Genomic DNA, 16,821 nt, shown 5'->3' with positions numbered 1-16,821 from the left:
TTGCTATATATGTTTCATGTAGTTCATGTCTTGATTCCGCGGAATTAAAAACAAGCGAACCTTATCTTATCCAGCCGAGCGCGAAAAATCAGTCACGCGAAAACATCCACTTTTACAAAAAGTCTATCACGTTCCGTTACGCTACACTTGAGATATCTTGACAGACAGTTACAAGTGATGATTCTATATCATTGTCATGTCATTAAAATACTCTCGATAATAACATCAATCACTTTCTACAGATATGATATTCCATACGAGCACTCTTGCGTCCTTAGTCTTAGTCGAAGACCTTTAAGATGTTTGCCTGACAGTCGTGGGGGAACGGAGCTGAAGCCGACAGCCGAGCCCTTTTGCGATAATACGCGAGTAAGACTATTATTCGTGATTCATGATTATTCGTGCAAGAAGGCATTACTCGTCCGATACAACGACTGAATAATTGTACTGGTTTTTAAAAAATAATGTGCCCCCCCCCCCATTCAGCTGTTTCCTTCTACATCATCTGCATCATGACAATAGCTGTCAGTACTGTCAGTGTCTTGACGAATTTTATTAAAGTTTGGTATATCATTTGAAAATCTACAAAAGTCCCTCATGACAAAGTCTTACTCCTATCTTTTTGACGCCAGTAACGGATACTTTCATCTCATTGACCAATGGCAGCACTAGATTCTCCTGAAATGTCATGAATGTATAAATGCATGAGCTTCTGCCACCAGAGCTCATTTGATTGGTTGTAACTTTCACTGTTTTTATCGAAATGTGAAAACAAACTTTAGTGGACAGAAAAACAAATATCAGACATGATCATTGATGGTACTCTCCCTGAGAATTGCCTTTAGCTGAGGCTTTGTTCTATTTCGTTTTCTTGCAAATTATACAACGAAAAGGGTATCTAATAATAACAGTTGATGTTTTTATAGCGCCTTGTTTTGCTGGATATAAAGCTCTATAAGATGTCATCTCTAAGAGGCATTGCAGAATATTATACAAAATACCAGGTAGAGACAGTACGAGTCCACGGAAACTTATTCTAACCTTAACCACACCTATTAGTTTCCAAACGTTGTATCACTATCACTTTCATTATCATTATAATAATTTGCGTGAGAAGTCTGGTAACTGCACTTACTAGCTTCGGTAAGAAAGGACCTTTGTTGTACCATAATAATTGAAGGTGAAGAATTATGCAAGTCACATAGTGCTTTAGGAGATACCGTCAACTTTTCTAACATTCAGGCTAACGATTGCCTTTGACAAATTAATTGGCCCGTCTTAGGCCGGGAGCATACGAATATGTCAGACTGGACATTGTTAAAGGGACTGTACAGTACTGGTTGAGGTGGGGATTCAGGTTTATAACATTCCTAAGTGAGATGATGAGAAACCTCTTATGAAATATGAAAGAGCATGTAATTCTAAGAAGGATTCAACGTTTATTTGATGAAAATTGGTTTTCAAATGGCTGAGATATCCCAAAAAGTGATGATAATAAAAGGCGACAGGCCACGCCTTTTATTAGGATCTCTTTGTGTCACCTTGTTTTTGGATATCTCAGCCATTTCAAAACCGATTTTCATCAAATAAACTTTTGATACCCATTTGAATTGCATGCTCTTTGACAGCTCAGAGTGGTTTCTGAATATCTCGCAAAACGTTAAAAGCTAAGTCCTCACCTCAACCAGAACTGTACATACCCTTTAAAATGTCAAGTAATCAAATTCGGAGGCAACTATAGCCGCTGTCACACTGGTAAAACTTCGTGAAATTTAAGTTCTCGAAGTTCTGCCTGTGTGACAGCGGCTCATGTAAGCTTCTCTCCTTTCCCCATCGGTTATTGGAGACGTGTTAAGTAAGCCATCCTCACTAAACGGCTTAACTTAAGCTTCCCAATCCTCATCACTTATCAGGCTCTAAACTTCCTTAGAACGCTTTTGATATACGTATTATGTATATATATATATATATATATATATATATATATATATATATATATATATATTCACAAGTTTACTGCAGATTACATTCGTGACATACTTCTACAGTTAAATAATAATAACATAAGATCGAAATTCCCGTGCACACAGAAAAGGCTTTATATAATCATTAAAATTTGAGAATGTACTGAAATCAGTCGACAGTGTGGCATATACCAATTAGTTATTTTCATTTGTTTATTTACTTATCTATTTTTTTAGTAATTCAACTATCTATTCATTTATCTTTTTCTTGTTTACATGGTAACACGAAACTAGAAAAAAAAACCAATAACTGATGTATAACATGAGGTGATATGGGTACACCCGAACATAGTGTTAACAGGCTTCAGTTTATATGGAATTGATATACAAGGTTGTTCTGATTGCAACTGATATACGATTGCAGGGAATAACATGACAAATGATAACAAATTGGCGATGTTATAATGAGTAGGTGTGAATACACATAGTGTTTTCCTTTTCTGTCCTGTATGCATATCATATTCCTATGGTGATGTAGTAGTGTGATTAGTTTGTCAATTGTCCCGTGCGTTCTATGGGTCGTTTATTGGCTTTTATTTGTGGATACCTAACATGCCTAAGTGTAATGTTAAAAAAACAAAGAAGATGAAAGAAAAAAGATGTATGATTGGAGACACGAAGGAGGCCACGATATATGTCAGAATGTCGACTGCGAAGTTAAGCGAAGTATTATGCACCTTAGTATATGCGACACGAATACGTTGTTTCTCATATGCAAGAAGGGGGCGAAGTATGTTCTTCAACATTGTCATTCCAAATGGATTTTCTGCAGGCTATGAGGTAGAGTACCCCTGCATTTTTAAAGTTAATGTGGCAGGTTCTTGGCAACTATTGATTCCTTACGGAGCTTGTATTTATGCCAATAAATCCCCGCGACACACTTGTGCCAGATACGTCTAGTCGAAGAAAATTTGAAGAAGCCTAGTTTTGTTTTTTGTTTTGTTTTTGTTTTCGATAGGATGGATTCGGGGGGTTGGTCTTTTATATTAACCGATAAGGGGGTATTGCAAATTCGCATTCGACTTGCGTGGCACCAAAGGATGGGGAGGGAGATGAGTGGTCGCGGAAAGGGGCTTCTAGAACTTTCGTATCAGATTTTTGTATAAAAGTGCTGCATATACCCCACTTGCATCCCCCCCCCCCAAAAAAAAAAAAAAAATGTTGAAACAAGACGGGGAAAAAATCAAAAGCTTTTGTGGTTGGACAAACACACACTCACGCACGCACACACACAAAGATTAACCTGTTTTCGATCTGCATTGTGAAGGAAATATTGTCGATCTACTTTTCTGTTTCTTTGCCATCGCAACAGTTCGCCTAAGCTGTGTCCAATACCTGTGGGGGCTCACTAGAAAGATGATAAACTTCATGAAACCTGAAAGATATTAGGGAGAAGGAGAAATCTCCGTTTAAGCAGAACCAAGTCAAATAAGTTGAGGCCCGTTTAGGGGACGACTATCAGTCTGGATGAGGTTTAGGGTCAGCAGGGACCAAAACCAAGTAAAGAGAACAATGAGGTTTTTAAACATGAATTAAAAAATGACGCATGCTGGATGGATACGAGCGATGCGTTGGGAGTTGGTGCACACATGATGAATAGGGGTACGTTTGGGTGTTTGCATGGGTTTGTATATTGGCAGACCATTTTTTTTTTCTGAAAAGAGTGGCGAGATCTAATTAATTGGTTGTACTCCATGTTTGATTCTGTATGTGTGTGTGTGTGTGTGTTACATGGTCCATGAGTCCATGTTTTCTTTGCTCTTTTTCATTTCAAGTCGGTTACTTATTTTATTGTTGAATGTTTAATGTAATCCTGCTACTGCTGGCACATTTGGCTGGCGGCTTTTCAGTTTTAGTAAGCGTTTCGTGTTTGTGTGTTGCGCTGGTGTTGTTCGCATTGCCTCTTAGCATGCCTGATAAGGGTTAAATCAGATGCTCCAGCTGCGAGAGACTATCATATGTTGCAAAACGGATTTTTTAGCAAGTTCTACTGTCAAATTGCATAAGATCACGCAGATTTCGAGTTTCAAGGTTTGGTTGAGTTGGAATTATTTCAAGCCCTTTAAGAGGAGGCTGATCTCGGCTGAGAGGAAAGGAGAATAATCGGAAAGATCATCAGTAAACTACGTGTCACATTTTCATCGATGTGCTTGTCCTAGTTCAACACTTTTGTTTGCACTGGAATTAATTAAATTGACTCCTTTTGCATTTGTTGAGCTCAAACTGCATGCGTTTTTAGATTTCCTCCTTTCAAAGCCGGGATTTCGAGTTGATTTGGTGGGCTGACAGGTGTGGAAGCTGTTATTTTGATAATGCCGTATGTCCATTTTTCATTTGAAGGAGCGACGCATACATTTGACGAAACTCCCTTTGAAGAGAGTTGTTCGTTCGGTAACTAGCGAGATTTGTAGATAGCCAACGACTATGTCTTGCAATGATCAAGATTGCACGGTGCTGATTTCCCTGACATTTTTGTTAACTTAACTTTCATGTAGACATTGTTTCATTAGTAGGTCGTCATTGCTGAATCAAGACTGTGTGTTAGTGAGACTTTTTCATGACAATGCAGTTTTACTTCTCATCTTATCAGGAATGACAAAATGTAGCTTACATATTATATGCTTCCAGTCGAAAACTAATTGCACTTAAAAAAAAAAAAATTGCCACTTTAATTTTAATTGACTGTAATGGAATGAAACAAATATATATATGTTAACCTATGACGAAATCATAATTGATCTAAACGGATGTGATATATCCTTATTGTGTGTATTATGTAAATGATTTATGTATTTGATTTAGACAAAACATTAAAGTGGTCAGAAACTTTGAGACCCAACTTGCAAATAATTTTCTATTCAATCTTCTTTCTTCTCATCATAAACACATAAAGCAAGCTTTGAAAATATTGTTGCAGGCGGGTAAGGCTAGACCACCTTGCTTATGAAGTGTGACTGCTGAACAAAATTGCAATGACAATGCTCTGAGCAAGAATATCATCATAGTTTTGGGAACATCAAACATTTGAAACGAGTGACACTGGCTGTAAATTGTAGAATGAATTTCTTCAGAGTAATCAATCACTAATCACTTCTACATCTATCCTGATACATTTGGATTAGATTTACCCGAGTTAACAACCATCCATGCTCTTAAGTGCACATTCTTCTTCATCTTCGTATTACCAGAGAATAATTGCACTACACTTTGTATCAGTGAAGATTTACACGTTGTTTGAATTTGCCCTTGGGGAGTGTACACCTCGATTTAAAAAAAAAAAAAAAAGATCCTGCATGGCACCATTATGTTTAACTGGTGCCAGGCTTGTTCACCTTGGATTGCATTGAATTCATGAGTCATGAGGTAACACATGAGTTAATTTGGCAGCCGTGGAACATTCAGGGGAGAGAGAGGGAGGGGAGATCGTGTGTGTGTGTGTGTGTGTGTGTGTGTGTAGGAAGGTGCTTGTAATTGGACTGTTTTCATTCCTGCGGTAGACTGCTCTGTAACTACCCCTACTGGGTGTCATTTCATGGCGGACTTCACGGTTCCTCTCCGGTGAGCTGAGGAGACAAGACGTGGTCACTAGACAAGCACCTCTAAGGATTTCATTCCAAGAAACTCTGACCTTCTCATGATGACAGATGTTCATCGCAGAGCTTTAGCTGGGAGACGTTCCAATGCACGATAGATAACTGTGGACAAGGCCCGTCTATAAGTGAGGATAGTACAGGGCATGCACTCATACGTGGAACGTTCAGGTTGAACGAGGACCAGCACGCATACCAAGCATGGTTAGAGAGGGGTGATCCACATTGATTACCTTCTATTTGACGCGACCGTAGGAAAAAAAGTACAAAAAAAGGAAACAACCACAACTAACACTTTAGCTTTCAGAGCCTTCACAAGAAGCGTAGCGATAAACCCCAACCAGCAGCTATTCCAATTGACCTACTTGAATTGAGAGAAACAAAAACTGTAACTATTTTTCTTTTGGTGTTACGATATATATCCATTAGTATATATATATATATATATATATATATATATATATGGCGTATCCATTATTTATCACGAGTAACGCACCATTGACGCTGAGGTTGCCTGCATCAAATGATGATTATCACCTATCTGTACCTATGTGTGTTCGACTGTCCAAAGTATGTTCCTGACATCTTAGTCTTAACGGGAATGAAGCCATTGCAGCTTGACGTTCTGACACACGACAATTTTAAAGTCCTAGCTTCCAAACACCGACATTTGAATGTCTTTGTAAGGGAAATGAAAATAATTATGATCGGATGTAACAAGGAATCATTTAAGAAAAACTAGAGCAGTTTCATCATTTTTCAAGCTAAGGATAAAACTGAAGTAGAGCGATCAGAAGGGCATAAAATATCTCCTTTTATGTACGGCACCTCATGATTTACGTCTATGCTTTCTCTCTCTCTCTCTCTCTCTCTCTCTCTCTCCCTCTCTTTACATATATATATATATATATATATATATATATATGTATATATATATATTGTATATATATATATATATATATATATATATTGTATATATATATACATATATATATTGAGAGAAATAGATACATATATATTATATATAGTGTGAAAGAAATTAGACTTGAGGCGGACGGCCTATATACGTGTATATTATGTGAAGCAATGTTGATGCTGCCAATTCCTGTTATTGTAAGCTTAAGTCAGAATCATGGTAATTCAATCAGTCAAGTAATTTGTGACTTTCTTATAAGAATGAAACGCATATTTAAGGAGAGAAGTATAAGACGGACCCCCCCCCCCCATTAATTCAGCGAATGTTCCGCGGGACCTAATTCACACATTCATATAGACAAAGATAGAATCAAATGGCTGTCTGTGAGGAAGACGTCTGGAGAAGACCCAGTGTAAGGCGACTCTAGCCCGAGGGACGGGACATTTGAATATGACAGCACAGTGAACGATGTGGTGCCTTGTCCTTCTTTCATATCTAATGCTGATGTATATGGTTCGTCTTGTTTGTTATCCTTGCTGCGCTCAGCTCTCAAATAACGGCGAAGGCTAACAGCTGCTCTTTACTCGGAGCAAATCGTATTACCATTGTCAATCTTGATAGATGTGGGTATTCACACTGAGGAAGCCAAGAGGCTACGAGAAGAATTTTCATGTCACGATTGTTTTTTTTTTTTTTTATTATTATTACATATGCTTCGCCCATACTATTTGCATATGTGAAGTACTCTCGCCACTGTCTCGATCTGTTATCCGAGTCTTGGTAATCATTGCCATTTTCATTCCTTCTTCAAGACAGTTAACTGTTTCCTTGTGGGGCTTTTTCTACCCTCCACCCTTCGCCCCTCCTTTCTCAGTAGTGCTGATGGCTCTATAATCCTCAGAATATAACCGCAAAAATAGTACTAGCGCATAAGTAGAGATAAACGAAGCCCTAAGGGGCATAAAATGACACGTTTTTTTTTTCTTTTCATCTCGGAGCCCAGACTTATCATCCCAGTGCCCTGTCTTATTATCTCGGGGCCCCGATTTAATATCTCTGGGCCTGACTTTATATCTTGGGGCCCCGACTTTATCATACCTTTGGGGCTCCGAATTATCATATTGGGGCCCGTGCCATATTATGTTCCCTTAGGGCCCCGTAGAGAAACACCACATGAAAGTAAACATAGCATCTCATTGCCAACGTCTTTCACACACACACCACACACACACACACACACACGCACGCACTCACTCTCCCCCCCCCTCTTTCTCTCTCTCTCTCTCTCTCTCGTTTTACCTAATAATGGTGTCAATCTTTGATTACGATTCTCTGCCTGTGAGATTCTTTCTTTTTCAAGGATTTTAATCCCCGAAGTAAGCCTCCGCTTTGGAAACCGGAGTAGATGTATGTGTGCGTGCGGTTTATGATTGTGTGTGTGTGTGTGTGTGCGTGTGTGTGTAGCTATATGTTGGGTTTGTGTGTATATATTGCTTCCCCCTCTTCACATCACGTTTATTTTAGAGAGCCGACATCTCCTAACAACTTAACACAACAAGGACAAACAGAACGTGTCACATGTTTTATGAGCGAAGTAAAAAGAATGTAATGAGAAAGAGCCTTCATGAAACGGTTCAGTGATAATAGCATTAAATGGATACTCAGAATGCTAAGCATCATGTGTGGTCCATGGTATGTACAGTGGCTTTGGATGGCAGGTCTTCTATCTCTTTATCTTGGCAATTATGCATGCACCAAATGCTGGAGTATTTCTGCTCATATAAAATTATCATTTATCTTCTGTTGCATGTAGAGCTTAAAGGCATAATTTACCATTTGCAGGTGAAACAAAAACTCAGCGTTAGTGCTTCAAAACAGTTTTAAAATGTGAGTTACGGATAGACACAATCACTGTAAAAACTGGGATCCATATAATCGATGTTAAATATATTGGAATACACAAAATGTGTACAATACAATGTAGTGATAATAATGTTTCCAGACTAAACTGTCTACAGTTATGGTTTATTGAGAAAAATACTGATATCTCCTTATATTTTAGGCTTTCTTGAGAAAAATTTATATGGTAGGGTGTTTAGTGATACAACAGACCTACACATTTGCATCGATTGTGATATCTTGAACATCTTTTTTTTTTTTAAATCACTACTCCCAAAGGTAAACAGGACCGTTAACAACCTGCCTTTAATTTGCTTAGCAGTTTATTTCGATTCTCTCTTCCCTCCACCTTCCACCCTCTCTCGTCAGCTCTCTTTCTTACCCATGTACCCCGGATTTATATTGATATCAATTCTCTCTGACCTTCATGATAAAGATTCAAACGGGCATATAAACATATCCCCCAAACCAGAGGGCAAGGGGCATTCATGAACAATAGTGTTCACTGGAGGAATTCATCTCATCGCTTGAATGTTGTGTGTATTATGTGAGGTTATACAGCGGGACGTCGATCAGTAAGTGCATCGGCACCAAGGCTTTCCTTGAATGCTACTGAAATACGCCTTCAGTGTTTGGTAATCAATTTGCGGTGCAGTATGAGGGTTTGTAATTAATTACTGACAGAAATTCTGAATATGAATCGATCTTCTTGCCACCCGAAGTGGGTTTTTAGATGCAGGTTTCTTTGTCAGTGTGTAAGCTACAAGTCATCTGTCTGTAGGTTCTCCAAGCCTATCTAATGATCGATTCCCGCCCTTGTCAATTCATTAATTCTATTCATTTACATTGCAGAAGGCCGTCTGACATAATGAAATATTATCACAACAGAGACGTTTCTGCCACGTTCAGCTTCTGTGAAGCTTAACGTGTTATTTATTCATATCACTGTGTGATGAAGACAAATTACTGAATGACTTTACCTAGGTATAGCGATGCTGGTAGAAAATATATAAGGCTTGATGTAAATGTCAGTGTTAGATGCCATTGCTGGTGGCGTACAACATTTTACATCATTCTCTAAATTAACGCAAGAGTTAATTAATTCGTTGCAGGGACAAGCTAACGAAATGATATTTGGAAGGGATCATATTTCACTGCATCTTAGACAAGCTTTTTCATGTTAATGCTCTAGTTGGGTATAGTCATAACAGCAACTTCTTGAATGTGTCAATTAATATTTGTATTTAAGTGTGTTTCAAGTGGCTGTAATCCATAAATAAATCTATGCATGCCAATGTGGATTGATAGCGCCTTCAAACACTCAGATTGTGCAAGGTCATACACTTTCTCATAAAACGCAGTTTCATTTCCGAAATATTCACGGCTGATGGATAAAAGTGAAACAATGCACTAGGTATCACGTGAGGTTATATTCTCAAATAAACGATTGAGTCAAAGGGCCTCAGGAAGGAAATAGCTAGTTAGCATGACTAAATGTAAAACAATCATGATATCAATGAGTCGTATGAGAACATTGAATAGTAAAGTAGTATTTCAATGGTGAAAACACGATGAGCGATGCTCTACTCTGCTCTGATGTCTTGGATGAAGCAATAATGACGCGTTTTGTTCTGACGATTATGTCGGACAGAAAACTTCTGAAGCTTCATTTGTTAATTTGAAAAGCGTAGTGATTGAATAGATCCCCTAACCCTCCCCATAATTGCGACAAAATCAAATCATGAGGCTGACATAATGACTATCGCTGTGGACTCAATTGCTTGCTTTGTGATGAGAGACATCGGGCTTAGCATGTTTAGGCCTTGTGCTCAGATTTCTAAGCGAAGGCCAATTAAAGCTGTATTACCGCGGAAAAAAAAATCGCCATTGAGGGAATTCCCCTCTTACTGATGGATGTAAATATCAACGAAGATGTCATCTCTTTCACCTTGGTAACATTAACTTAATAATAGGTCAATCTTTCTTCTCCCCCCCCCCCCCCCCGTCTCTCTCTCTCTCCCTCTCTTTCTCTCTCTCTCTCTCTCTCTCTCTCTCTCTCTCTCTCTCTTTGTTCCTGAATTTAGATAAGATAGTTTATTTAGCTTTTATGATCATTTGCGTCAAGGATTCCGGAAACAATCAGGAGTAGGAGTGTATCTCTCCTAACACAATTTAGTTCCAAACCTGAGGAAATCAGAAGGAGATACTGTGACCCATCGTTATGTCATGATTCGATTGTAGTGTTAGATCCATGTGTCCTTGTATTCTTTCATATTTACATCCAACGTGCACATCTGAAGACTTTGAAGTAATTTGAGAAAGAACTTCCTCTTTGAGAAGCAAAGGACAATCAATAAACAATAGAATATCAAGCAACATTCATGAGCAAATGAGAGGATGCTTGCAGTAAAAGCAATATGTCTTCAATTAGTAAAGGAATTCGAAATTTGACATGCTAACCTGTCTAAAGGAATCAATTAGTTTTCTTTTAAGCTCGCCCTACAGTATGATTTCTACTGAATTGGGTAACTCCCTCTTTACCCAAGTGAAGTGATGGAGAAATAAACAGGAGTGAAATTGTCTTAAGTTGTAAATTGCAATAACAAACACCGGAACACTGACTAATTACGAAAAGCTTATCATTGAAAAGTAGAACTAAATTCCAATATCAGTATTTGATGTAGTGTGTGACAAACAATTCCGTAACAAAGACTTGTTTATCGAACAATTACTGTTTTGATGAAATAGAGTATGAGATTTTTTTTTTTTCGTGTGTAACTATTGCGCATAGCAATTTGTTGCCGATAATATTATTATACGCAAATCTCTATTGATTCCTAAAGCACTTCCCACCGATAGGGTGTAAAGTCTTACACATGAGTCTTCCATTATCCTCATGTGCTCAGACTTGTTCAAACAATCTATCCTGACGTCATTATCAATTACCCACTATCGTAATGCCATAAATTCTTAAAACACAATACTGCGCTGATCATTGATTAAAGTTTGAACGGGTTTCTTCTTAATAGTAATTTTGTCCTGTAAGCTTTCCGAGCGTAATAGTGAACAAGCTAAGATGTGCCTATAAAGCTAAACGCTCATGGCAAACTTCAAATCTTTGTTAACCCTTACCGTGCTTCGGTCACTCTGGTACACATGTTTGGAAACTGTTAGGAATTACCTAATCATCCATATTCCTTTTTTTTTGCGTGTGCGTGAATGGCCTTGTTCACTGTCAACTTGATGAGGTTTGGATAAATTACAGAATGCTGATGGAAACGCTTGACAAGCCTTTCAAAGCAAGGAGCATAAGCGCGTAAAGCTAAGTAGCTGTGTCACAATAAAAGTCCCTGACCAGCCTTCATTTGCGTATATTATTCCATTGAAATACTCATATAATTTCTTCTTATTAGTATCTTCGTCATGTCTTTAGATTTTACGTGTCCTCGTGTGGAGTAGCGATAGGTAAACAATGTGTATTGATGGACGATATAATAGGGCGTAACCTTCGTTGTAAAGAATACCTTGTACTTTTCTTTTGACAGGGTATAAATGTAGATGCAGTAACGTTTACTGAAAGCTGTTCGGCTCAACATTGGGTGAACTACAATATCGGAACAACTACACGAGCCTAACCAAATAGCACTGTTGTTACTTATCAAACTGCACTCATGTAGTATTGCATGGTTTTGTATTTAGGCATGTTGTGAACTTGCTCAGTAAGTATTTCAAATGTGAAATCTATGTGTGCTTATATTGAATAGTGTGCTAAACCCTGTAACACTATGCTCTTGTCTTTCAGGTTATGGAGATATCGTGCCTTTGACCACGTGGGGGCGTGCTTTTTGTGTGGTGTACTCCATCATTGGCATCCCGCTGTCTCTCATATGCCTCGCCAACATAGGAAATCTCATGGCCAGACTCGTACTCAAGCTTTGCAGATTAGGACACAGGATTTTGGTCATTCGTCATCGACTCAATTCTTGCAGCTGTAAGTCTGCGAGAAGGAGGTCAAAGGTCGTGGAGAAAACTTCGTCGAAGAAACAAATTGTAGGTAGCGATGTCGAAATAGGTCTGAACACCTTCGAAAGTCCTCCTGATTATTCGCCTACAGACGAGGTTGTGAAGCAGTCAGTCCCAGCGACGAGAGATTTCAGCGAGCTTCGACCCGACCAACCATGCACGCGATCAGTATCCATAGCAACAGAAAGACCAACTTTTCATCCAAAGGGCATAACGAAACCAGAAACCCAAGAGGGCGCCGACCATCCGAAGTCATGTGCCTGTGAGTGCGAGTGTCAGTGCCCGAATCAAGCAGAGCCGGACATCCTCGAAGAAGTGCCGCTCTTCATCGTAGTCGTCATCCTCGTCGTCTACATGTGTGCGCATGCAGCTTTGATGTCGTCGTCGGAAGACTGGACTTTTGGTGAAGGCCTTTACTTTTCCTTCATCACACTGACCACCATTGGGTTCGGTGACCTGGTGCCTACCAATCACTACGCCAGAGATTCCTTCATACCTTGTATCTTCCTCACCTTATTCGGGCTCGCTATTATGTCCATGTGCATTGCGTTGGTGCAAGAGAAAATCCTTCGCACATTTCGAGAAATCAAGCGTAAAATTGGAACATAGATTGCCATAACTTTTGCTCTTCGTGTTATCACAGTACCATGGATCTCTGACAGGTTGGAGAGATCCTGTAATAACCCCAGACTCAGAGCTTTGCAGACGACACTGCGACCTTCACGCATGCGCACTGACATCCAAAGATAAGAGGCAGCAAATGCATTGCATGGTCCAAGGTTTGACCAGATGAAATGTACCAAGGTCTGTAGGGGCTGTCAGATAATAGGGAACTTTTACATTTGCGGCGCGGACGTTTGAGACGACGAGTGCACCGGACGTTTTCCTTTCTCCCTGCGTCGTGCTGACAAGTAGCTTTAGATTACTAGTCCAGTCAAAATACGACAAAAAGTGGGTTAACCCACAACTAATTGCAACAGAAACGATTCCACTTGCATTTGACCCGGAAGAGCTATTAAAATAACGTATTAAAAGTTCCCTAAAATTCGAGTAGTGGATCAGTGTCTAATTTGCATAAATTCAAAATGGCCGCCATACAACCTGTTTATGCCTATATCTCGGGATACGTAACCAATAGAAAGTAAATTCCGGTTTCTAAACCTATGTTTTTTAGGTCAAGGAATACAATTATGTTATCTGTAGCAACTTTCAAGCATCCCTTTATATAGTTTTTGCATATATTTGCATATAATTATATGCAAAATGGCCGCCATATTGCCTGTGCAAGCCCGTATCTTCGTATACCATTAATGAAGTACACTCAGGAATAAGTCGCTATATATCTGGACATAAAACCCACAAAAAAATATATTCTGGTGTCTAAACCTATGTTTTTTTTAGGTCAGGGAATACAATTATGATATTAGCAGTAACTTTCAAGCTTCCCTTTATACATTTTTTGCATATATTTGCATTTAATAGATGCAAAATTGCCGCCATAATTCCTCTACAGGCTTATATCTCTATCTGTAAAAGGTACCCAGTGGTGGTGTCTATGGTCTTAATTTTACTGCTGAAAGTCACTGTTGTAGAAAACGTTCCAATCAGGAATAATCACCTATATTTCACTAAAAATTTGCATATATCTATAAATAAATCTATTCAAATTAAGAGTAGCTTATATCCATAAGCTACTCTACAAAAGTTTCATGAGTTTGGACATTTGTTTAGAGAATGTTCTTGTCATATCAGGGTACCATGTCACTCACTCACTTTCTGAATAAAAGACCCAGGGGTCCAGCCCTCACTGAGTATCTCAAGTTCACCTTCCATCCGTTCTTACAGACTATTACTTGGGAGAGAGGAAATTGGAAGACTTTGGGAACCTCTAGGGCCATATCTACAAGCCTTTAGGGACCTCCATGGTCCAGGGAGGCATGATGTTCATATATTCATGACACTAGCAATAAATGCACCTACAGTACTAAGTTTGTTGACAATTTGACCATATGTTTTCAAAAAGAGGATCAAAAATCAAAAGTGGCCCCCAATAATTTGGTCCCAGCCCCAAGGCGTCCGCACCTATAGGTAATATTTAAGGTGCCTTTGGGCATCCTGTGGCCTGGGGTGGAGGGTTGGGGTATATATATATATATATATAATAGATGACGAAGTATGGTGGTAATGCATTTCAGTTCAACAGTGCTATTTATTCAGACCAAATTTTCGACGGATACATTCGTCTTCCTCAGGATCGACAATGACAATCGTGAAGAAAGACGAATGTTTCCGTCGAAAATTTGGTCTGACTAAATAGCACTGTTGGACTGAAATGCATTACCACCCTAATTCGTCATCTTTTCTGTACTGGTGCCAACACATGGATTACAAGTATCATATATATATATATATATATATATATATATATATATATGTACAATGTGTAATATTTCGAAAACAAGTTAAACTGCGAAAGTAAACTTAAATCTATATGCAATCTCCAAGATATTCAACTTTGTACATTATACCTAGCTCTGTTACACTTGGTTCTACTTTTGTGTGTGTGTGTGCGTGTGTGTGTGTGAGGGTGTGTGTGTGTGTGTGAGGGGAGTTTTTTTGTAATAGATTCCTTAATTTCGGGGTTCTGGGACCTTTTGGACATGGTGTCTATTTGAGCACCTTGAAAGTCTATCATCCTTGGGATGCTACTTGCCTAGTTTGTTGAAAATCTGTCATTACATGGGTTTTTTAAAGAGAACCTGGAAATGGTTTTTGAAAATGTATGCATGACCGACGACCGGACAGTAGAATATAAATGAGGGCTATTTGCAATATTAGCTTGAACCTTTTTTGCTGTCTTGAACCTTTGGCTAAGATGAGTTTAAAATCTAATGGATCAAAGTCACTTGATTTCAAGAAAACTTTCTTTCGTTTCCTGTACATTATTTTCATTTTCTAGCTTGTGATAATACAGATACTAAGGTATGTAATGTGATCTCTCAAAATAGAGATCAATGATAAAAGTGAAAAACGAGTATACAAAACTATAGCTTACACTCACAGTGTTTTATGTGTTTACCACAAATTCTGGACTAGGATGGTGTGAAATTGCAGTTGATTAATTTAAAGCAAACAGGATCTCGGCTCCATTTCATACTGAAGCGTGGTAAGTCTCACGTTTCTTATTCCTAGTCACCAATTAGAACAGCATAATCTCACTCCTCACATATTTTAGAAATACAACATTGCAAGTGTCTGATATATAATGGCCCGCATCTGACACTGGTATGGGTTGTGTGCAGTCAAATCTGCTTGCCCTGCAACTATACATTGCCAGTTGCTAACATCCTGTCTTGCAGTTGCATCAGACTTTCTTCAGGAGTTCCTTAATAGCTGCAGCTTTGTCTGTAGTGATCAGAACATATTTGATTTTTTGATTAAAACATCTTCCTCAAATCGTCCCAATTCCAATGATTGTATGTCATTTCCCTTCCACTGTTTAACTTGAAGAAAAGCTGCTACCGAGGTGGAGGGAAGGGACCTTTTGGAAGGGTTAGGAACAGAAAATGATGTTATGTATTTTCTTTTTTATCTGACTTAAGACTGCTTTTTCGCCAGCAAAATTGAATTCAGCCTTCATGCTGCTCGCATTTCTAAAAAACAACAACTGTGTGTTGGTGAAAATGTTATTAGTGCGAAGCCTCGATGCAATAGGAAACATTTCTTTTAATAAAGCTGCAGATACAACACGAAAAATTGTAAAAGTAAGACTTATAAGAATTTATATGTGTTGTATGAGCTTGAAGCCAATGAGAAGGATGCTGTTTGTATTGATCGACTGATGAATCCAGAGTACTAGTAATAGAAATGTTAAGGCATTTCCTTTTTTTTTCTTTTTCTTTGTATCTGGCTGTAAATCACAACGTTTTACATTTTCAGTGAGTCACTGGGTGAAACCGTGCAAAAATATGACAAAATCCACTTCCATACAAATTATCACGGTCATATGTTGCTCATTGATAAACATGCCTTTACCAAAAGTTTTGCAACAAAGGACACAAGTATCAACTAAACATGGATGTAAATCATCGCAGGTAAGAAAAAAGATGTTTGAAAAAAAAAACCCTGCTGAATGATTTAAGACCAATTTTTGTGTACCGTAAGCACACTTTGAAAGCTATATGAGATATGTCCAAACTCATGAAACTTTTGTAGAGTAGCTTATGGATAATCATGAACTTGATGATATGCCCCCCTCCCCCCTTTGGCAAAAAAAAAAAGAGAGAAGAAATAAAGAATTGCAACATAGACACAAGTAATAAGCAGTAAACATGAGGGCAAATTACAAAACATAATACATTAAATATCA

The 16,821-nt window shown here is 38.5% G+C and overlaps 1 protein-coding gene across 1 annotated transcript in view; it reads left to right on the top strand.

Annotated features, from left to right (window-relative positions):
- LOC139724369 (potassium channel subfamily K member 18-like) overlaps window positions 1-13,061 on the top strand; it is a 35,235-nt gene extending 22,174 nt beyond the window's left edge. The window contains exon 3 of the mRNA XM_071635520.1: window positions 12,232-13,061. Within this exon, the coding sequence (XP_071491621.1) occupies window positions 12,232-13,061 (830 nt within the window). The remainder of the gene's footprint in view (window positions 1-12,231) is intronic.
- The last annotated feature ends 3,760 nt before the right edge of the window (window positions 13,062-16,821 follow it).

This window comes from Diadema antillarum, unplaced genomic scaffold, assembly GCF_040938485.1.
Source record: "Diadema antillarum isolate AM-2024a unplaced genomic scaffold, OU_Dant_1.0 scf00000211, whole genome shotgun sequence".
In the NCBI taxonomy this organism is placed as follows: domain Eukaryota; kingdom Metazoa; phylum Echinodermata; class Echinoidea; order Diadematoida; family Diadematidae; genus Diadema; species Diadema antillarum.
The sequence above is the reverse complement of the archived record's forward strand: the minus strand, read 5'-3'. Positions and strand labels throughout refer to the sequence as shown.